At 38.7% G+C, this 22,819-nt stretch overlaps 1 protein-coding gene and 1 pseudogene across 1 annotated transcript in view; one reads left to right on the plus strand and one right to left on the minus strand.

Annotated features, from left to right (window-relative positions):
• The window catches only part of LOC122077852 (1,4-alpha-glucan-branching enzyme 2-2, chloroplastic/amyloplastic-like), a 38,958-nt gene extending 19,814 nt beyond the window's left edge, over window positions 1-19,144 (plus strand). The window contains exons 10-22 of the mRNA XM_042643755.1: window positions 1,785-1,906; window positions 2,205-2,324; window positions 6,365-6,494; window positions 6,618-6,728; window positions 9,559-9,687; window positions 9,930-10,033; window positions 12,461-12,605; window positions 14,266-14,413; window positions 14,548-14,648; window positions 14,953-15,030; window positions 17,424-17,579; window positions 18,486-18,560; window positions 18,644-19,144. Coding sequence (XP_042499689.1) covers window positions 1,785-1,906; window positions 2,205-2,324; window positions 6,365-6,494; window positions 6,618-6,728; window positions 9,559-9,687; window positions 9,930-10,033; window positions 12,461-12,605; window positions 14,266-14,413; window positions 14,548-14,648; window positions 14,953-15,030; window positions 17,424-17,579; window positions 18,486-18,560; window positions 18,644-18,730 — 1,506 coding nt within the window. The 3' untranslated portion in view covers window positions 18,731-19,144. The remainder of the gene's footprint in view (window positions 1-1,784; window positions 1,907-2,204; window positions 2,325-6,364; window positions 6,495-6,617; window positions 6,729-9,558; window positions 9,688-9,929; window positions 10,034-12,460; window positions 12,606-14,265; window positions 14,414-14,547; window positions 14,649-14,952; window positions 15,031-17,423; window positions 17,580-18,485; window positions 18,561-18,643) is intronic.
• Window positions 19,145-19,171: 27 nt separating this feature from the next.
• On the minus strand, window positions 19,172-21,130 carry LOC122077858 (annotated as a pseudogene).
• Between the last annotated feature and the right edge of the window lie 1,689 nt (window positions 21,131-22,819).

The following is a 22,819-nucleotide window of genomic DNA, read 5'->3' on the forward strand; positions in this document are numbered from 1 at the left end:
CAATATCTGTATTATAAAAGTTAACCCTAGTTTTGATGGGAAGTGTTGATCACTCAATGCTCAAGGAGCTCTTCCTCACTTCTTCAACACTTCTGATTTATGAAAAACATCTTCGAACGCTCCCTTTTTGTTCCTTACCAAATTAACGGAAATAGCCACTGTGAGGCTTTTATAAATTGCTGAGGTATTTCTTGATCATTAATCATAACCATCCTTCATTCTATTCCCAATTATCTACTTAAATTGCACCCCATAAATCCATTATTGTGCTTTACCTTTAAACATTTTTATTCTAAAGCATCTCTCCATAATTTGAAATTGGCATTTATGCCTTCTCAAGTCTCATTAATCAAACCTATATCATCAGTATACTAGTATAGACCTAACGAAGGTTTGCTTGCATATAATGAGAAAGGTTGACTTGTTTTCTTGGATAAGTGTATTGAGTCTTAAAATGCTGGGAAATTTTAATTTTGGTGGAGTTCTGTATTTCCTTCTGTAATACTGAGTGAGTTATTGAATTATATCATAGACCCACGCACCAGGGAGTCTTAAACCCATGACTCTTGATCCCTAATACCACCCCCTGCTACAAGAACCAGACCTGGAAATAAGACTGACTTCTGTTCTTCTGCCAGGAATGGTTTCAGAAATTTTTATCTAAACTTCATATGATTGGAACGATGGGTTGTTGCATGGATTTCCTAGGGTTGAGGGTTATTGAATTCCTCCTAAAGTTTCAGGTTGATCGGACTCTTGTAGAGTGAGTTCCGTCATTCGAAAGGAGGTTGGGTTACACTGGTTTGGGATTCTTGTTGTAGGTTGAAGAATATAGTATCTTCTGATTTTTACGAATAAGCCCCTTAATAGTTAATGCTGATATTACCATGATGCCTTTATTATTATAAAATTTTCCAACTTTATCACCAATCTTTATGAATTCACTAGATTGTCCTCCTTTGAATTTAATTACTATTCTGCCCTGTTTTCATGTATCCCTCCCAATAGAGTGCTGAACTTCCATTTAATTATGAAATTGCCACCATTTTGTCTGATTGTTATTCATTCAGATGGGCCCACGACCCATAATCAGGGGTTGCATAAGTTCTGACAAGGACTCGTGTCATTTTCAGTTGATGACTTATTTGATCATTGTTGCATTGAGTTGCCACTGAATTCCCTTTCCCTCTTGCAAATTGTATGGTGTATTTTCCATCCATTGTTAGATTTTAAGGCATTTCACATTCAGACACTGGTAATGACAAACTTCCATGCTGTGTTTGATTTCTGTAATGTTGAGCATACCTATTCTTCAATGTGCATCCTCTTTTCACTTTTCTTCAACAGTGTTTGACTGCAATAGAGAAAGGAAAATGGCAGAATTCCCTTATAACCTACTTTAGGGGGAAAAAGGCCTTTATAACCTTCCTTGTTGGATGATAATAGGGTCCGATGAGTATTACAAAAATAAAACAATCCAAAAAGTAAGAGTTCGCATGGATTAAGTTTTACATGCTTAGGTAGGAAAGAATGCGAATAATGACCTTTACGGCTTCAGTAACCTTCCCATATAAATTTCACTGCTTGAAAAAAAAAATAAAAAATTCAGAGGAAATTTAAAATGAACTGAAAGCCTGTTTTATCATTAAACACAGCCCATTTTTATTTCTCAGGTGATCTGTGTTAGTTCTTAACCATTATGTATGGTCTTTACCCTTTAATATGACGCTTTGTTCTTGCAATATCCTTTTGTTGTCCTCAATATCATCATTTTGTATATGCAGGAGCCTTTGATCAACACATATGCCAATTTTAGAGATGATGTACTCCCTCGCATTAAAAGGCTTGGATACAATGCAGTTCAGATTATGGCTATTCAAGAGCATTCATATTATGCTAGCTTTGGGTATTATTTCCTTAATATGATTTGTGCTCTTGTGCACATTTTGAATTCTAAAGCACCAAGAAAGAAAAGAGAGGGGTTGACTGAGTACATCTAATGTTTACTCTCTCTCTCTTTCTGTTCAATAGCTTTTTCTGGCCAAATTTTGGATTTCATGTACCTTTGTGTTGGTTGCACTATTTCAAATCTTGTCATTTTTTTTGTCTGAATGGTGGTTGTTGACCTATTTTTATTTCATATTTTGTCCACTTTTGACTCGTAATTTCCTATTCATGAAGATTCTAATATTTTATACCTGTAGGTACCATGTCACCAACTTTTTTGCCCCTAGTAGCCGTTTTGGAACTCCAGATGATCTCAAGTCTTTGATAGACAAAGCTCACGAGCTTGGTCTGCTTGTTCTTATGGATATTGTTCACAGGTGAGTCAGATTCTCTAGGGACAAAGTGTAGTCAAGACATTGATAACTAGCCTATTTATACTTTGTTTTTCCTACCAAAAAAAAAAAAAAAACATGTTTAGAGATTCAATATTGAAATGAGTTCTAGAGATGTTCGTTTCTTGGCATCAAAGGCACCTTTGATTCCAGGACATCTTCGAGACCTTGGCAACTATTTCCAATGTGGTTGCGGCGCTCCTCAGGTTGAAGATACTACAGTTTCAACAGACACTAGACTAAGTTATTGCAAATGATGTTCTTTTCCTGGGCACCATCTAGGCCTCAATACTCCTTGCTTAGTTAGCTAGAACATCGGCCAAATTGTTTGCTGACCTTGGTTTGCGTGTTTTACTTTCCTGATGATGTTGAGAGATCTCCAAGATCAATCCTTGGAAGAGTTGACCCATGCTGTTGCTGTGGCAGAATCTCCCTCAACCAAGAAACTGGTGTCTGGTGGAACCCCATCTAATGAGAAAATCCAAATCCAATTGAAGTGAGAGTATTTCAGGTATCCTCCTCTAATTGGAGCTGAATACAATCTCAATAGTACAGAATCTCAATGTAAAAACCAAGAAACTGGTGTCTGGTGAAACCCCATCTAATGAGAAAATCCAAATCCAATTGAAGTGAGAGTATTTCAGGTATCCTCCTCTAATTGGAGCTGAATACAATCTCAATAGTACAGAATCTCAATGTAAAAACCAAGAAACTGGTGTCTGGTGGAACCCCATCTAATGAGAAAATCCAAATCCAATTGAAGTGAGAGTATTTCAGGTATCCTCCTCTAATTGGAGCTGAATACAATCTCAATAGTACAGAATCTCAATGTAAAAACCAAGAAACTGGTGTCTGGTGAAACCCCATCTAATGAGAAAATCCAAATCCAATTGAAGTGAGAGTATTTCAGCTATCCTCCTCTAATTGGAGCTGAATACACTGTCTCAATGGTACAGAATCTCAATGTAATGACCCCTTGGACTCCATAAGGCTCAGATGGCCAAAAAAAAAAAAAAAAAATGAAAAAACCTTCAAAATTGACTTCATCACTTCATCTGGAGTTGGAAACGCTGAAACAGATCCTTAACTCTCAACCTTCTAGGAAAAATTAATGATACTACTCTCTCTAAAGTGTAAAAGGCTGGAACATTCTTACATAAATTATCCACCATGACTCAAGGAGCCACCCTAGTTGGAATGCATCAACTATTTTTTATGTGTTTTTGACTTGAAGAAGTAACTTAGTCTATTTGTGCTCTTTGCTATATAGGCTTACCATCTATTTTCCATTTTCCTAATGCTCAAGTAGGAGGAGAGTATATGGAAAAGCCTTTAAGAGACTACAGTATGAGGATTCATAAATGGAGCAAAATGGCATTTCTCTGCTTCTCTGAGATTAAATATTTCCAGCAATGAGACAAGAAAATGGAGTCACTCTTAGTTCAGAACTCTCTGGAATCCTTGTTCTTTAAAACATATTCGCACCCATAACTCATAAAACAAAGAAGAAGCTACTGACCTGAAGTAGCTACAGATCACATCCTACTCCAGAGACCTTGCTTTGAGAACTGCAGGACCTGCCAGTGCCTAGTGAAAGAGGAGTTGCAGGTCTCAAAACCAGCACTCTAGGCAGTGGGGGATAGGAGACCATAGAAAGGGGATGGAACACCAAAAAATGCAAAATCAAAGACCAAAACCCTGTTTGTTTTCTACTTTTCTCACTCAGGTTCCACCTAGAGTCTCTCTCTCTCAGAGCAGTTAGGCTGAGCCAGAGACCTAAATCCTACCTATGTCAGAGCATGGGCTGAAAGTCCCAGCCCAGCCCAGCCCAATAAAATTTCTGGCTGGGTCAGTCCGGGTTCAGTTGGTCCAGTGACTCCAGTCCAAGTTGCAGCACTACCAAACAGGATCAAAATTGAAGTAGTGGTGAAAAAGGTCACTGGTGTTCGTGAGTTAGAAGTGGCACTGGTTCTAAAGAAAGTGAGATTCCTTAACTGGATCAGCCAATCCCATGTAGTTGAAATAATGCTAAGTTGAATTGACTTGCACACATATTTACAACCTGTATCTGTAAATCTCCATCTCAATTCTCAAAAGACTGATAAGAGTAGGGGTTCACAGTTATATGAGAATAGATATTTTCCCACTCACAATTGATGTGGGGTTAACACTCCCCCTCACGTGTAGGTGGGTTGGAGTACACCTGGACAGGACATGGGAGGAAGTACGTAACCTGCTATGATACCATGTGAATCTCCATCCCAAAAGACCGATCTGACCGATCTGATAAGAGGAGGGGTTCACAGGTCTATGAGGAAAGGGGTTTTCCTACTCGCAATTGATGTGGGATTAACAACGAAGTCCACATTATGATCTGTTGGACCATGGTGAACCAACATTTTGCAAGCACCCCTTTCCAAATGGAGGAGAGTGGAGAAGCAAAAAAGAAGTGGTTAACATCTTCTATAGTGTTCCAGCAGAGGCAGAATAACGGTGAAACTGAGATTTGATGATGAATGAGAAAAGAATGTGTTGGGAAGCAGTTGGAGAGAGCTCTCTAGACGGTGAAGCTGTGGTGAGGGATATGGATCTTGAACCAGACGAGCTTGAGCCAAAGAACAAGGGGTCCCAAACCGCCTTAGAACTAAAAGATGCCTGAAGAGGCAGGAGACCAAATAATAATATCTCCCCTACTATGGGGTCTCCTGACATTGGAAGGCAAGGCATCCAGACACTAGAAGGCACCATAGTTTTTAAGGCGTTGGTAAGGCGACGCCTTAGTAACGCCTTAGCGCTGATGTGGTCTAGAGATGGTAAGGCAATGCTCTGCCTTATGTGAAGTGGCACCTTATAGGTTTTTTTTTTAAACCTATTTTAAAATTACTTAATGAAGATTTCAATATAGATTTTTTATTGGTAGGTGTATGGTTTTGTTAACACTTGAGATGTATGGGATCAGCTTTACTCCACCAAAAATAACCAAAACAAACAAAACAAAAACACGATTCACAAACAGGGTTTGGATTTTGTCAAGGGTTTTAAGAAAGGGCTTTGAGAAGGAATCAAGGAACAAGGAAGAACCGCTGATCTAGGCTACCATTTTTCTCCGGCAGCGGTGTGCTTGCTCAGGCAACGGTGAGCTTCATTCTTCTTTGACAGGAGTAGAAATATAATTGATGACCTTAGGGCTTAGGCACTCATTTTGGCATCATAGAGGTAAGTATAATAAATAATTATAGTTTTTGTCTTCTTTTCTTTATATTTATAATTTTGTTTCATAATTATGTATTTATATTATATGTTAATATGATTGATGATTGATGAAGATGAAGTTACTTTATTCACTTTATTGATTTGTTTTCTTGATGAATATCTTATATTGGTATGAATATGAACCTTTAATATTTATTTAACATATGAGTAATAGGATTCAACTAGGATCTGAGTCAAATAGATTGGTTTTATAAAGAAATTACACAAGAACGCTTTAGTCGATAAGGCGACGCTTTATGCCCGCCTTATGGCTAAGGCGCTCCGAAAGACCCTCAAACGCCTCCGTTGCCTTACCGCCTTAAAAACTATGGAAGGCACAGGAGAGGAGGAGGCCAGGGGGGCCAAACTCCAAGCCTGAGGATGTCAAATACAGTCGACTTCCTAGAGAGGCCCAAACAATAAATGGATCTTGCATTGACCGAGTGAAGGAGAACTTCCATAGGGTGCCAACAATCAAAGCCAAAGAGAGGTGGAAGCACCATCATCAATTTGGAGCGAATAGCCCCAAGGACGGTAAAAGAGATCTACTACAACAAATTATTTTCGTAAAAGTGGTTTTGAGATAAAAAAGATTACTCCAACAATGCCTAAACATTCTCCTTTTTTGGATCTTGTGCATAAATCTGCATATGAATTTCTAATGTTTCCATTTGCATTACAATGTTTTCCCCCATTTTTGGGTAGGGAATATGCAATGCAATGCTAATTTTTTAGTTTCTAGCTTGTGATGGAAAAATATGCATCTTATTCAGCCATGCCTCAAGCAATGTATTGGATGGCTTAAACAAGTTCGATGGGACTGACAGTCACTACTTCCACTCTGGAGCACGAGGTTATCATTGGATGTGGGATTCTCGCCTTTTCAACTATGGAAACTGGGAAGTATGTACTTTTGTGCTCCTCTCATATGTTGAAGATATTGTATTTTGCAAAGAATGTTGCCTTTTCTAGTTTTAACTTGTACAGCTGTAATAGACTAATTTATATTCTGCATATCTTATTTAGGTACTAAGGTTTCTTCTTTCAAATGCAAGATGGTGGTTAGAAGAATACAAGTTTGATGGTTTTAGATTCGATGGTGTGACCTCAATGATGTATACTCACCATGGATTGCAGGTAATGGTAAATCAACTTCTTTTGCTAGGTACATTGCTCTTGGCCATGTGCAGGATTGGTAGCTAGTGTTTAAATTATTGAAGCCTGGATATCTCAATGCTTTTCTCACATTCTGCTAACCAATTGAAGTGTGTCTTCCTCACCTGATTCCTTGATCTTGGATATATAGTTTGGTGAAGGAGCGAAGTTGTAGGGATTTCTAGTCAATTCAAATGTTGAGTCTTTAAATTATTAATTGATGTCATATCACCAATTTATGGACGTCACTCGATATCAAATGCAAGTGCCGTTGTCTGAATCCCTTTTTTTCACCCCTCTCCCCAGGATCTGGGGCATGGTTTCTATTTGTTTTTGTTGATGGTGCTGTGTACAAAATGTTCTCTTCTGAAGTTACTCTCCAATATTATCCCTGCCCCATGCTAATTAAGGCCTGGTACAACAAATAACCCAATAAAAGGTAGCCACCATAGAATCTATCCATGGCCCAAAATTAGACCTTCCTAAGCCCAATTGGGCAGTCTTGACTGCATCATTTAGTAACATATCATATTGTCATTCCTATTTCATATAATATGCTACACTTTTATCATCTTGCATGATCTTTTTATTAGAAATGCATTGGTGTGATCAAATACCTGAATCAAGGGCTCGAGTTTTGGTAGACAAGAGTAGATGTCAGCTAACAGGCTTCATATAAATGTCAAATCAACTTAAAAGTGCTTAAGCTCAAGTAAATTCATGTAGCTGACCCCATTAAGTTGGGATAAGGCTGAGTTTGTTGTTGTTGAAGCTTATGTAAATTCATGCCAAATATATGGGTTAGCGGATTCAGGCTCAGTGAGACATCTCAATGCAGTACAAGGGGCAATGTGGCAGTAATGATGGGTGGAATACATAAAACTTTGAGCCATTCTGAACTGCTGACTTAGGGCTCCAAATTTGACACATGACTTGTAGATGGTGCTCTCTTCCTGTTCAGTAGTTTGGCATGCTACATGGCAGAGTCAGGGTGCTGGAACTACACTATGCAACTTTTCAGTGCATGAATGACATCCTTCATGCCCATATATAAAAAAAAGAGTACCCAGTGCAAGAGGCTCATGCCACTACGGGGTTTGGGGAGGGTACACAGTGCATGAGGCTCCCGTCACTGGGTTTTTTTTTGGGGGGGGGGGGTTGGTTCTTGGCTCCATATATATTCCCTCATGTCATAGATGAACTAAAAATCAGTGATGGTACTTATCTCAAAGAGAGAAAACATATCTGATTAGGCATCGTCTTGACAACAATGGCTTGCCTACTATAGGTCATAGATTCACTTCTCATACCAGACACCAGTCCCAAAAAGAATATGATCTACTTCGATTTCCTCTGAAATTATTGGAATTTCAAATAATTTTAGTTGATTTTAACTATACCACTGAAAATTTTGAATTCTTTCCCTGTCAAAACTGAAAATCAGAAATCAAAATATCTTGTGGATTTCAACTAAAATTTGTCAGCATCTACGCCTATGGTCGATTGGCCAATGATAAATCTTGGGTTGGCAATGTGAAAATGTGAGAGTGAGTCTGAGGGTGGCTGCTAGGTTAATACTGTGTCCAGTCTACCCCTTCTGGTACCTTTGGAAGCAGGGTTTGCAACGGGTCAGTGCCTTTACAAGTTCATCCTTGCTTTTTGTACTATGTTTCGTCCAAGTTTAACTTTATGCATGCTGGTTTTCTTATCATTGAATCCTCCTGTAGTTCTTGATGTGGTTTATACTCAACAGCCTTGGATCTCTTGGGAAAGTTTGCTTTCAAGCAATTCCATTGGTATTTAAATCTGCATGTTCAGATGTTCCAACCAAACCCTTGTCCTTGAAATTTAATTTACCAATGTAGGCTGAAGATCTGCTGGATGAATTTCTTTTATGCTGAAACTTTTGATTTTGTTGTTTGGCAACAGCAAATGCCAATATTTTATTTACATTTTTGTCTTCAGAAAAGAATTTTATTTCAAGGCCCACAATATTTTACAGGGCCCCAAAAACAGTGAAATACAAGAAAAGAACTAGAAGTTACACTCCCCTACCCACACACAGACCTATAGCCACTTCTGATGTCAGATATGGACATGTCAAAAACTTTCTACGTTCGGAAGCCCAAACTTAGCCTTTAAAGAAACCCAATATGCTGGTTCAGCATGATTTTGGAATTCTCTCTCATTCCCTCCGGGCCACAAACTCCAAATCACAGCAGTGGGTATTAGAGATCGGAGTTTCTTTCTCCTCCCAACCTCTGGCTTCTCCGGGTCCATAACAACTGCGGAAAAGAGGAAGGCATGACCCAGGTCATCCCAAAGAGAGCACCCTAATTAAGAGACGTGAGACTGGTTCAGAAGCACCCAAACAAAAAGGGCAGGTATTTGGAAGACAAAAGGCTCTGGATGTCAAATGATTAATATTGAGGATGTTAGCAGCAGCCCATAAAATGGAGTGGTTTTAATGGTGACTCTCTTTACCTAAAGAAAATTAGGTGGAGAATTGTTGTACTTAGATCCTTTGAGACGTCAAAATATACTTAACAGAGAACTTAAACAATATTCTCATTTTCCACTCGCTGAAGATTCAGTGTAAGAACTGCATTCTCAATAAATAATCTGGAAATTTCTGATATTGAAGGTTCATTCTGAATTCCCCGCCCCTCCCCTCCCCCCACGCTCGCACGCGTTTAGCTTTCCTTTTGTTAATGTCAGTCAGATATATTGCATCAGTCTGGTGCATTATTTTTTTTCCCCTAAGTTGTTGGTTGTTCATGTTTGCCCTATTATATTGTATCCTTGTTGGCAGGTAGCATTTACTGGAAATTATAATGAGTATTTTGGGTTAGCAACTGATGTAGACGCCGTAGTTTATTTGATGCTGGTAAATGATCTTATTCATGGGCTCTTTCCTGAGGCTGTTACTGTCGGTGAAGATGTAAGTGAAGTTCTTTTCATTCATGCTGAAATTCTGCCTTAAATTATTTGACTTTAGTAATTCCTAGTTGTGGGAGTTATCATTTGTTACCTTAGAATGAATGTGCAATTTGAGAAATTATTTCTAGTTTAGAAGGCTGTTCTATTCATCAACTATTCTTGGGCTCCCCCCCCCCAACTTCTCCTTGAATTCATATTCTGCTCTTATGTATTTTCTTAAGTTAGCTCATTTTCTGTTTATAGGTTAGTGGAATGCCAACATTCTGTATTCCTGTCCAAGATGGTGGTGTGGGATTTGATTATCGTCTGCATATGGCCATTGCTGATAAATGGATTGAAGTTCTTCAGTAAGTCACTGCTACTCTCAACTGCAGTTTGTTTAACAAAGTGTATAATACACTAAGCCAATGTGTATCAAATATATCCTTCGAACGGAAAACTTGAGAATCAAGTCATAATTTACAATTCTCATCTAACAGCTTTGAAGAAAAGGAAGTTGCTTTTGAATCTCATAATTTACACTTGCCATATGGATGTTCTCAACTTGATCATAATTTAGTAAAAAGAAATCTTGGTTCTATATCTCAATTGGAAAATCCTGAACAAAATGTATATGTTTACTATATATGCAATAAGGTCTCTTGACATGTAGGATAGATGGCAGAGGAGGAAGCTGGTCCATGGTGATTCCGTACCTCTTCAGAAAAGCACATCTGTTTTCCAAATGAGGCCTGGATCAATAGATTGAGTATGCAGATGTCTGCTAGAGAAGTTTTTTTAGGCCTAGAATTTGCTTTTCCCTGGCCATATGATCAATTGAAGCTATTGCAGTTCTATTGTTGCCTCATTTATGTAGTTCTGTCACAGGGGATACATTTGACCCTTGCTATTTTTATTCTTCTTTTCTTCATTTCCACAATTTCCAAGTTTTCCATCATTGGGGAAAAATTGTAAACAAAATAAATAATTAAATAACCCAAGGATACTCCAGAGTCCAGAAGAGTGGTTCAAGTCTCATCATAGATCCCATTTGAACCCTAGCTTTTGCAAGAGAATCCACCATGTAGATTGTTGACCAAAGCAACTAGCTGAAAGAAGAGTCCATGGTGGAGGATGAACCTCTGGTCTCTAAAAAATATGAATGGTCTTCCAAGACTAAGAGGTTAGAGGCCTCTCTGTCAAAAACCCAACTACTTGGTTGTATCTTCCAGAATCAAGCTCATTATTTCAAGGTTAAAGATTCAGAGCCTTGAAGAAATTCAAACGGGCTATGCTTAAAAACTCTCTCTCCCATAGTGCATGGTAAGGAATTGTTTCCCTCGACTGGTCTTTAATCTCTCACCTATATCAGAGGACCAATGCTACCTATGAAACACCCCTATTAGTTCGACTTGGTGGCACTCACCAAGAAAGTGGGGGGGGGGGGTCAAGGCACTAATAGGGGAGGAATTAAAGAGAAGCAATAATCTAACCAGAGGTGTAGAGTAGACTATGAGGCTCTAGTCACTCAACCCAGTTCCCATTGTGGTGTCTCTAGAGTGGTCATGGATGGACAAGTGATGAACAACTTGAGTTTTGGCTGGGTCTTTCATACATGATAAACATCAGGAGAGGAACCATACACTATAGATTTTCTCTCCTAATAAATAGTCACAAGAGTCTCAGAAGGAGGTGGGTCTCTGCTAGTTGTGTAGCAGATAACACTTGCTAATAATGGGTGCTCAAGTTACAAGACTGTTCAACTAAGGTTTTGAAGATGTTCACATATTCTGTAGTAACCTGATACTGCCACCTCCCTCCCTCCACCCAACCCCTTGGCAGGAGCTGAAGTCAGAAGGTTGTTTTGGCTAAGGTTTTAAAGATATTATTTATGCATCTTTTTTGGATTGAGCCTGTTTCTTGTATGTTATTGTCTTCAACTTTTTCAAATTCTAGTAAATTGCAGAGTATGAACATATATATATATATATATATGCATTGGCTGTTAAATAGAAACTTCTCTTTCTCTTGTTTTCTGAATGTTAAGACTCCCACTACCTTGTTTAGTTTACCCATGTTATTTCTTAGTTGATCCTGATTATTGCTTGTTTGATTTTCAATGTATGAAAATAAAAGATATTCTAGCACAAGGAATTGTAACTAACTCGTAATTTCTGGAAGAATAAGAAATTTTTTAGTGCGTTTTTTTTGTTTCTTTTTTTTCTTTTAAAGGGTAGGCTAAAGTTGAACCTGTAGGCTGTAAGCTGTAGGCATTATTTCATGCATGATTACTTTCTTTCTTCTTCCTTCCATTTCTTGTTTCAGGAAATAATTTTTACCTTTTTGTCTAACTTGAATCTTACATGAGACCGATCAAAGAATGTGTTCAATTAGTTATGAGTACCTTTCTTGGCTATTAGGTGAATTTCTGCTAGGACTGTCAGTACAGCTTTCTCCTATCAGTCACGAAATTTATGGTTGATACTAATGGTGATAAGTTTTCACAAGGAAATCTGTCTGTTAGCCGTTGCCACTAATTGGTTGTTTCCTGTCAATGCAGTTTTCTTTTGTCAATTAACAATAGATGTATGGTTTCTCAAGATTATATCTTGCAAAGCTTGCATTGAAATTTTGTAGGTTGGGCATTGGTGTTAGCCAGATATAGTGTAGGAGGCTTTAAAAATTGGATGTTATGCAAGTTCCATTAATATGGATTTGTAACATTAGTGGAAAATCTGTTTCTGCCTGTGTAATGTACTTGTTCTTGGTCATCTTGATTCTTGGTACTCATGCAGGAAAAAGGACGAGGATTGGGGCATGGGTGACATTGTTCACACACTTACCAATAAAAGATGGTCGGAAAAATGTGTCGCTTATGCTGAAAGTCATGATCAAGCTTTAGTCGGTGACAAAACTACTGCATTCTGGTTAATGGACAAGGTTGTTTTCGTTATTGTTGTTCCTTTATGGAGATATTCTATTCCTTCATTTTAACTTCTTTAGCTGAGGGAGAAAAATTATGGGTAGAAGAGGGTGAATTAAGCAAATAGGTACTCCAGTAAACAAAGAATATTAAGTGACAGGATTGGTAGCCTGGTGGCTGTACAACAAAGTAGTAGGCAAGAATGTATGAGAAGAAATACAAAAGTGTCAATCATCAAACAAGTAGATCTTTAATTGCCCCAAACATCATTTGGTTAAGCTCGTGTAGTGATTATAAAGTGCAAACCCAAATCAAGCAAAGAAATATGTATATCCCTTTTCCTTTCCACTAGAAACCTTGTCCTTGTGAATTTTAAAATGTCTCCACCCCTAACCACAGACCACACCCTCCGTGAATTGAACCGATAAATTACAAATTTGGAGAAGAGTTTGAATAAGCTGATTGGAAAAAAAAGATCCATGTAGTTGGGATAAGTCTGAGTTGAGTTGAGTAGGAAAAGAGTGAAATACTGCTTGCCTGCAAATTTTTTTTTTCAATTCCTCATCGTTTTATCAATAAAGAAAAGAGGGAAAAAAAATCCTTCTATACTTTACAAGGCCCGATATAAAATTAACATTACAGGTAGATGGGCCCAGTAAAGCTTGACCTAGATGAAGTGAACTCTCATTGCCAATGAACTTGTAACATATCTCATTATCTCAAAGGTCTGAGACTCAGCAGAGTGTATATGTCGGGGATAGTTTTTTTTTTTTGGATGAATAATATATGTCGGGGATATTTATTTCTTTATCCAGTCCATATTTTAGTAAAACACCTTTCTTGGTTACACTTCCCTGGGAACCTTGAGTTCGAGATTCTCCAGATTTGAAAAAGTTGCTCGAATGTCCACAAAGCCAAAAATGTAGGCAAACTTGAGTGCCACACTATAAACATCACTATGCAAAAGAATCCTAACCTGAAAATCATTGGCTTTGAAAGAAAGAGTAAATAGAATCAGTAATTTTATGATCCAATGCATCCCACAACTTGCAATGTACATTTAGGTTGTGCTCTTCTAATGGAGGAACCTCAAAGTGGCTAAGCTTGGAGATGACTTCCAGATATATAAATATATATATAACATGATTCCCTTGTGAATAAGAAACTACTACAGAGGATGGTCAACTTAACATAGGAGAAAAAAGAAGGGTGGGGTGATGGGTCAATGTATTTGTCCCTCTGTATAGAAGAGACACATTTTAGTGAGTGAGCTGTCTACTTCTACCATTCAGCTGATGTACGCTAGAAATAATATGCAAGATAGATTTTTGACAAAAAGAAATGCCTATATTTAACTGGGCTGATACAGGTAGATGACATCTTTGAAATCTCAAGAATGCTGATGTTTATCTAGTGTATTCATTTTTCCTGCAATTAACAGTTCGGTGAAAATTTTGGCAAAGCATTTTGGAGATGCATCTTTTATCATTGAAAGATTTAGGAAACTGCTACATTTTATTGATAAAATTGACTTGTTACTAGTTTTGGACATAGTAGTGAGAAAATTTTACTCTTTTACGCCATGATGCTGTCAGTGAAGAAATGCAGCTGTAGTTTTGTAAGCCTTCTCTCTCTTATCTTTTATATCGTTCATTCTCAATTTTTTTCCTTTTTCAGGACATGTATGATTTCATGGCTTTGGATGGACCGTCAACTCCTGTGATAGATCGGGGAATAGCACTGCACAAAATGATCAGGCTAATCACTATGGGTTTAGGTGGAGAAGGATATTTGAACTTCATGGGAAATGAATTTGGGCATCCGGGTAACATATATGCAGACTGGTTAAATAGAAGTTTGATTTCTTAGCTTGCAAAGCTTTAGCATCATTGGTTCAAAACTCTTCTTTGTTTGAATTATTTGAATAATCTTTTCTTATCAATTCCCCCCCCCCCACAGAATGGATAGATTTTCCAAGGGGCGATCAACATCTTGCTGATGGGAAAGTAATCCCTGGAAATAATGACAGCTATGATAAATGCCGGCGTAGATTTGACCTTGTAAGTCTCAAAGTTACGGCTTTAAGTACCTATAATATGGAAAACATGATTGGGATATGGTAAATATACATGTAATGTGGCACTCACCTTAAGTACCTTGGCCTCTCCCTTGCTCTTCTTGGTCCCATGACAACTTTGCTTTTGGTAAACATCATAGGTAGTAGGTTGAAATAATGTTTATTCTCAAAAAAGTTGAAAACCTGTTCAAAGTCAGTAATTTTTTTTCCTGTAAATTTAGTTTTTGAAGACTTTCGTATGATTGCATCCACTTTATTCTTATCACTATTGGTTGTATACACTGCAGGGGGATGCTGAATATCTAAGATATCATGGAATGCAAGAGTTTGATCGGGCAATGCAACATCTGGAGGAGAAATATGGTGTATGTACTATGTACTATTTCTCATTCCATTTAATTGTACTGAAATATAATGGTCAAAGTTGGTGAGGTATCAAATATAAAATATTAGCTGTTTATCTTGTAAAAAATATTATTTGGGGATGTTAGGGAAATCTGGTTATTTGTTAAATTTTAGAAGTGAGGACAGATATTGAATCCATGAATTGAGGGATGAAGCAGTTTGGCTTTATGTCAGGTAGGTCCACGACAGAAGCTATCTACTGATTGAGAGACACATGGAAAGATATAGAAATAGCAAAAAGGATCTCCATATGGTATTTATTGACTTAGAAGTTGGAAAAAGCCTATAACAGAATCCCTAGAGACTAAATCTGGCATGTTCTAATGAAGAGAGGGGTATCAAGTAAATATGTGGATGCAATTAAAGATATGTATGAGGGTGTGGTGACTAGTGTGAGATATGTGGGAGGTTAGGGCAAGAATTCCCAATTATGATTGGGTTACATCAGGGTTCAGCCTTAAGCCCTTATCTATTTGCGCTTATCATGGGTGAACTAACCAAGAACATTCAAAATGAGGTCCTGTGGTGTATGCTCTTCGCCAAAGATATCGTTTTGGTGGATGAAATAAAGGCAGGGATTAATGCTAAGTAAGAGCTATGAGGATCAACCTTGGAAACAAGAGACTTTTAAGATTAATAGAACGAAAACTGACAGTCTATTCAACTCAGTGAGTACCAGGGCTTATCTCCTTGGGTATTTATGTTCGGTAGCTCTAGTCACAAGTTGGGCTATATGATAGCTTTACTTCTTAGTTAAAGTTATGCCCGGACGTCTGGACATGGGAGATTGATCAAATTGTAGGCTTGGGTATCCGTGCTATGCTATGGCAATGCTTTGGTTTGAAGAGGTGTTATTTTAGCACACTATGATAAATAATGACATGGTGAAAATTGGGGAAAAAGAGATAGGGCAAAAAGATTGCTTTAGATATCTGGGATCAATTATAAGTAAAGAATGTGACATAGAGGATGATGTTTCACTGAGAATTAAAGTGGGATCGATGATGTGGAGAGGTGCAACCCGAGTACTTTGTGACCGACGTGTCCCTTTAAAGCTTAAAGGAAAGTTTTATAGGAGTGTTGTACGACAAGCAATAATGTATGGGGCGGAATGTTGGGCAGTTAAGAAGTGTAATATTGCAAAACTGTGTAGTAGAGATAGGGACATTGAGATGAATGTGCGAAAAAATTAGGAAGGATGAAGTACGGAATAAACATATTAGAGTTGATTTGGGAGTTGCCCCGATCAACGATAAGCTCCAGAAAGTCGTTTGAGATGGTATGGTCATGTTCAACGGAGGTCTAGGGATGCCCCAGTAAGGAGTGATGTGATTCCGATTGAAGGAGCTGAAAGAGCTAGTGGCATGCCTAAAATGACCATACGAGAAGTTGTGAAGAATGACATGCATGGTTTGGGTCTTGTACCAAGTATGACCAAGGATAGAGGGTATTGGAGTGCAAGGATCAATGTAGCCGACCCCAGTTAGATGAGACTCTCCTGTCTTGCCGGGCTGTCCTCATATCTTTTACTTTCATCTTTCTTTTGTCTTTTTCATTTTCATTTCTCATCTCATTTTTTATCCCTCTTTCCTCATCTCTTCATCCCCCTTCCTGTTTAGACCTCAGTTTTTACCTACTTTGTTTTGGTTTGGATCCATGTAGCTGACCCCATTAAGTTGGGATAAGACTGAGTTTGTTGTTGTTGTTGTTGAGTTGAGGGATGAACAACTTGCTTATGGCGAGTGGTTTATTACCAAACTACATCAATCAAATGGGCGCCCATGTGGATGACATTTCCAGTTGAAGTCACTTTTTTGTTTTGGTAAAATGAGTTTCAGGTAGTTACATGGCGAAGAGGAGGGTTCATTGCCAAGTGACTATTTCAACTGGATGATGTAGGCAGTATACTGGGATTGGCCACCCACCTTGCATTTGACATTTTCCCCCATTGCAGCAGTCGTTAAAATGTTGAATTTTCAGTTGAAAATACCTAGAAAAGATAGATCTATTTAAGCACATAGAAAAGTGCTATCGGACCAAAAATTAGCACTAGAAAAGGTCTCCAGGATCAAAACTGGAGCCCCTTTAGGGCTGCCAAAGGGGAGGTTCCTTTGTCATCAAGATACGTCAGTATTCAGACACTTGGCAAACCTCCTCATTCTGCTACAGATATCAGAGGTGATATAAATTGAACTTACAAGCTAATCAAGATGTGTAGTTTGTAAATGTATGTTTAAAAATTTTCTGCAATTACCGAATGTAAACCTTTAATGCTGCCTTTGAAAATTGTGCTTCTGTATCTTTTAAATTTGTAAAATTTTTATGCACTCTGAAGTGTGAGCCTTTGTTTCAGTTCATGACTTCGGGTCACCAGTATATATCACGGAAAGATGAAGGAGATAGGACAATTGTCTTTGAGCGTGGGAATTTAGTCTTTGTTTTCAATTTTCATTGGAATAATAGTTATTCAGATTTTCGGATCGGTTGCTTAAAGCCAGGAAAGTATAAGGTATTGGTTCCCCATGTACTTTCTTTGTGTTCTATGAGATTCCAATGGATGCCTGTTCTTCTGCAATGATTTCTTTTATCTCTTTGTTATTATCAGATGATTATATATTAACACTCAATTGTTGTTTTATCCATTATCATTTGTCTTCAGTGATTTTGATCTGTGAAATAATGTGAATGGAAGAATTAAATAATTGTATGGTAGTAGCAAACTTGTAAAAAGTTCGCACAGAAAAATAGGGCAGAGTCAGATATTTGTTTGGAGACAGAGAGAGTTAATGCATTGAATAAGTCTAGAAGTGTGTGCTAATTCTTATGTACCTCATTTCACTTTCCACCCATGTTATGCTTCCAGGTTTTTGCGAGTTATTTGACTTCCCTCATAAGCTTCTGCAAGAGTTCAGATGAATAGTTAAATTCAAAAAACTGAAGAAGTGAAAGAAATCTATAGAAAACAGTTAAGAAACCAAATCTTGGACACAGTAGGCAGTCCTAATTTTTCAAGAGAAGATGGAAAAATAGAATTGGAATAAAATGCACAATGTACCACGAAAATACTTTTTATCTTGTATTATAAAATTCATAATCTTAGTGTTGAGTTCTGTGTTTGCTGAATGGAGCAGTGGGCAAGAGATAGAAAGAGAAACAGGGAGTTTTAATTCTCCTGCCAACCAAAATGCTTACCATGATGCATCAATATTACTACTTTTATCATAATCCTCATCATTATATGTTATTTTAAGGTTTCTTATTTTTCAGGATAAAAAATTTCTCCACCAATTTGACATATTACCTCTGATTAAACTCTTGCTCATAATTCAGTCCATACTGTTATTTTTCCTCCTCGTTTTGATATTTCTTTATCACTTGTCCATGTGGACTTATTCGTGTTTACAATCTCTTCCAGGTGGTCTTGGATTCAGATGACAAGCTATTTGGTGGCTTTGATAGAATCGATCACAGGGCAGAATATTTTACCACGGTAAGGAAACAAATACTGGACCCTTTTTAATAATACCTGGAAAAGAAGAATACTCTTATATTCTGCCGTTGGTACTGACACAGGAAATGCGGTACGATGATCGGCCCGAGTCATTTTTGGTGTATGCCCCAAGTAGAACAGCAGTTGTCTATGCTTTGGTAGAGGATTAAGCAAAAGGCAGTGGAGGTTTGATGCAATGGTTACTCATTATATAATGCGAGACCCCCACTTGGAGTAACATTTCTGAACCTTATGACCGCAAAATTGACATGCAAATTGGAGCATTGCTGTCTCTTGGCCTTATAGACTTTGTTCCATGGCTCGCAGATTGAGTAATATTGGAGAGGCAATAAAGTAGTAACCACTGATAACCAGAGTACAACCCAGAAACTTGGTGCTTAACCTAGAAACTGTAGGGATTCTTGAATTTTGTATATCTGCGATCTTTATTACGATATAAATTAAGGCCTTTCAGGAAGACGCTCTGTGTATCTCCGGTGAATGTATAGCATGTTGCAAAATAAATGGATGTTATTTACTCATTATAGCAAATGAGTGATACCGCTAGATTTTACTTGCTGCAACTAATTGTGTACATCACAAATTGAATATCACCAACAGCAACATTTTATATCTTTTGCTCTTGCTTGGCTGGTTGGGATCGCAAGTATGGTACAATATTTGGCCTTTCTCGAAGGAGATGATGAGAGACCCAATATTGCCTATATCAATATGGTTTTCTATTCTATAAAGGAAAAAGTTATTACACATACAAGGACAGGTAAGAGCAGTGGAAAATAAGTGAGGAGGGGGACGAAGGACATATGTCATATGATGGAGTTCTTAGCATAATCAACTCTCAGGTGCTCATGCTACTAGCCTTGGACGAAGAACTGTGAGGCAGTTCATGCAGGACACAGGAGGGGGAAGAATTGGAGGTTGACGATCTCAGCGCCTCAGCCAGAGGACCTTCCATGGAGACTGCAGGATAGCCTCTCCATCCCATTGACCAATTATTGTTACTTCTCACTACTTGATGTCTTCGTTGTAGACTTTCCCCTGCAACATCATCGTCCTCATTCCCTGTCGATAGTTTCAAGGAGAAATCAGAAGAGGGTGCAATCCCATTCCCATTCCCAAAAGTCGAGATGGATAGGCTGTGCTGCTGCTGTTCTTGATGTTGATGATGATTATCGAGACTGGGCCAGTCGTCGAAGAAGTGCTGGAGGACTCCCCGCCCAACTTGTCTCCCTTTTCCCCCCTGAAGCACTGATCTCAAGACCAAGCTCCCCAATTCCTGCTTCACACTCAAGAGAATCTACATGCGAAAACAACCAACCCAATACAATAACTTCACAACTCGGGAAAAGTGGAAATTGAATTTAATTGCCATTTCTATGTAGTAATTTACAGATGTGAAAAATGGGTTGATGGTGGAGACTTGAGATGGATCTTCTAGTCATACTATATACCTCTGGTTGAGATGAAGAAGATCAATGGAGGGCGAGGACACAGAAGGGGCAAAATGGTTTCCATTAGCCACCGCTGTTAATGTCGAAGCTGCAAACGGCGTGGGCCTCAGGCCTCCACCACCGTAAGCAGTGGGTATGGGATTTCCACAGGCTTTCTTGAACGGTTTCGACCTCGGTGCATGTGGCGCTCACAGTACTTGTGACCAGTCGCTACGTCCCTCGAGCACCTCCACTTCTTCCTATCTGTTCTTCTGCATCTCCCGGGCTCTGGGTCAACCCCACTTCTTCCCCAGTAACCCGGCTTCAATACTGTAAAGGAAAAAACTCGCCCATGCTCGAATCATCAAACGAATCAACAAAACCCATAAATAATAAACACAGGTAAGTCTCATGCCACCAACAACCTCCACAATATACAAGTCAAACATGAAGGGAGTTAGATGGCAAAGGGAAGAATAAACATCTAAAGATCCAAACTCACTAGCTGGTTGATAATGCTGAGACCGATGATACGGGTGATGGGGACAAGAAGCAGTACCACTGAGAAGACTTCTATTGATGAGAGAAAGAATTTTAGGAGGAACAGCAACCCCAGGAAGCATATATTTGAACATCAAAGCTTGAAGCTCAAGCTCCCGCCACTGATCCATGCTGAAAAAAACTTCCCATTCCTACAAACCACGGATAAAGCGAGGAAAGAAAGCGAACCCATCAGAAGAAAGAAACTTGCAAGTTGCAACATCCCATTAAATTTTTCACAAGTGGGATTACACTTTCTGGAACTGGGAAGAAGCAGGAGGAAAGCTTAATTAGAGGAGGAGAAGAAGTTAAAACATTAAACATAAAAAAAATGTGTCTTACTGGAACTTTGGAGGTTGTAGATGAATCTGGAAATGCTGACAGGTTGTGGGAGAGCAGAATATTAAACATAAAAAAAATCTGTCTTCTGCTTGGCTCAGGTACAAACAATGGGAGAGCAGATCTGATGGCTCCTCCTGATGGGGTTTCAATGAGTTTCAGTGTCTTTGCAGAAGGTGTGTGATCTGACTCATACTGGGGTTTCTTCCAATGCTTTAGATGATAGTGCATGGAGAGAGAGAGAGAGTGATTGCCGGGTAAGATAGACTGTTAAATCTGTTTTGGGTCAGTGGAGATCAGAAGCCTTTGGTCCCACGTGAGAAAAAAAGGCCAGACAAGACACTAGAAACAGGAAGTGAAGGCCCGTTTGATAAGGTTTTCGTTTCTCTTTCAAGAAACGTTTTTCGTTCCAATGTGGACAGCATTCTCTCTCTCTCTTGGCACTGAAAGTAGCAGCTTGGCCAGAAATTCACCTCTCTACCTTTCTTGAAACCCTAAGCAGCTAAGCTAACAAGCTCGTATACTGGTTTGGAAACATCTCGAGTATCGGATCTACAACCATTTTATGCATTTATTATCTAGTGAAGCAACTTTAGCTAGTGGGGGTTCAAATCGCAAGCTTCGACCCAATAAGATGACCAAGGCGTGGACCATGGCCGTCAGCACCCGAGGCCACTGCAATGCTGTCGTCGTGGGCCAAGAGGATTGGATTCAGAGTGAGGTTCTCTGGTGAGACGAATGCGAGTGATTCTAGTCAGATTATTCCAGTTCCAAAACCTAAGGAGGCGGAGTGACAAGTGGATCTTGAATACAATCGAGCTCTAGCGCCTCCAGCTGCGAATGGTGAGCATGAGAGTGGGAAAATGCCAGTGTTGACTGATAGAGATCAATCGGTTAAGAAGAGGAGGGAGACGGAGGGAACTGCAAGGAGCGCCACAGCGCCTAGTACCCACAACCAGGCTTGGTCTGAACCTCCATCTCCGCCTCTGCCCCCGCCTCCAAAACCCAGCCGAGAAGAAGAGGTCGTTGGTGTCTTGCCTCAATCCATTGACGACGAAAGGTTTGCGGGACATCACTCTCACACGACGAAGGGTTTGTGGGATTTCACAATTTTTATGCACCAAAGTTGTTCCTAGAAACAGCGAAACAAGTCATACTTGACTTGTTTCGTCATGTCCATTTCTAAGAACAGAAATCACCATAAATTTTGATTTCTATTTATGAAAACAGAAGAAACGAAACAAGTTTGTCAAACGCTTTTTGTTCCATTTCTGTCATTTCTTGATACAGAAACTCGTTTCTTGAAACGTTATCAAACGGACCCGAAGACTTAATAAAATTTGGGAAAATAGATTCGTTCTTTAACTACTTTTCTCCAAAAATGAGGCTAAAGGTAGCGTAGCTTAGCGAAGAGAAGAAAAAAAAATTGTATTTTTTTTTTTTTGCCTAAGAAATTTTTATTATGTTTAGTGATGTCCTCATTTCACTTTTAAAATGGTGAAGTTTTTTTTATCGAAAAAAATAAAAAATAAATAAAACATAATAAAAATAAAATAAAACTTTTTTTTTCTATGGTAACTAATGATACATAATTTTTTATTTTTCTTAACATTTCATTTTATTTCTATTATTTTCTTCTCTTGGCTAACAAACAGTTTGCGGACTTGTCCAACACCACACTTTATCAGAGCCTTTGATATTATCCTACATAGTCTGAGTTGTCCATTCATTTCAACCGATTACTTGATGTTTCTGTATTCATTCCCATGTGTTTCTTCTTCCTATTCCTCCGACCACGACGACATGAATCCGTATCATCTCTCCAACCCCACCCTACCCCCTTGATCCGCCACCTAGCCTCTGTCCCTTCGATCAAACACCCCTCTATTACACCATAAGTAAGAATCACTTTCTTCAACCCCGACCCAA

The sequence above is a fragment of the Macadamia integrifolia genome, chromosome 1, assembly GCF_013358625.1.
Source record: "Macadamia integrifolia cultivar HAES 741 chromosome 1, SCU_Mint_v3, whole genome shotgun sequence".
In the NCBI taxonomy this organism is placed as follows: domain Eukaryota; kingdom Viridiplantae; phylum Streptophyta; class Magnoliopsida; order Proteales; family Proteaceae; genus Macadamia; species Macadamia integrifolia.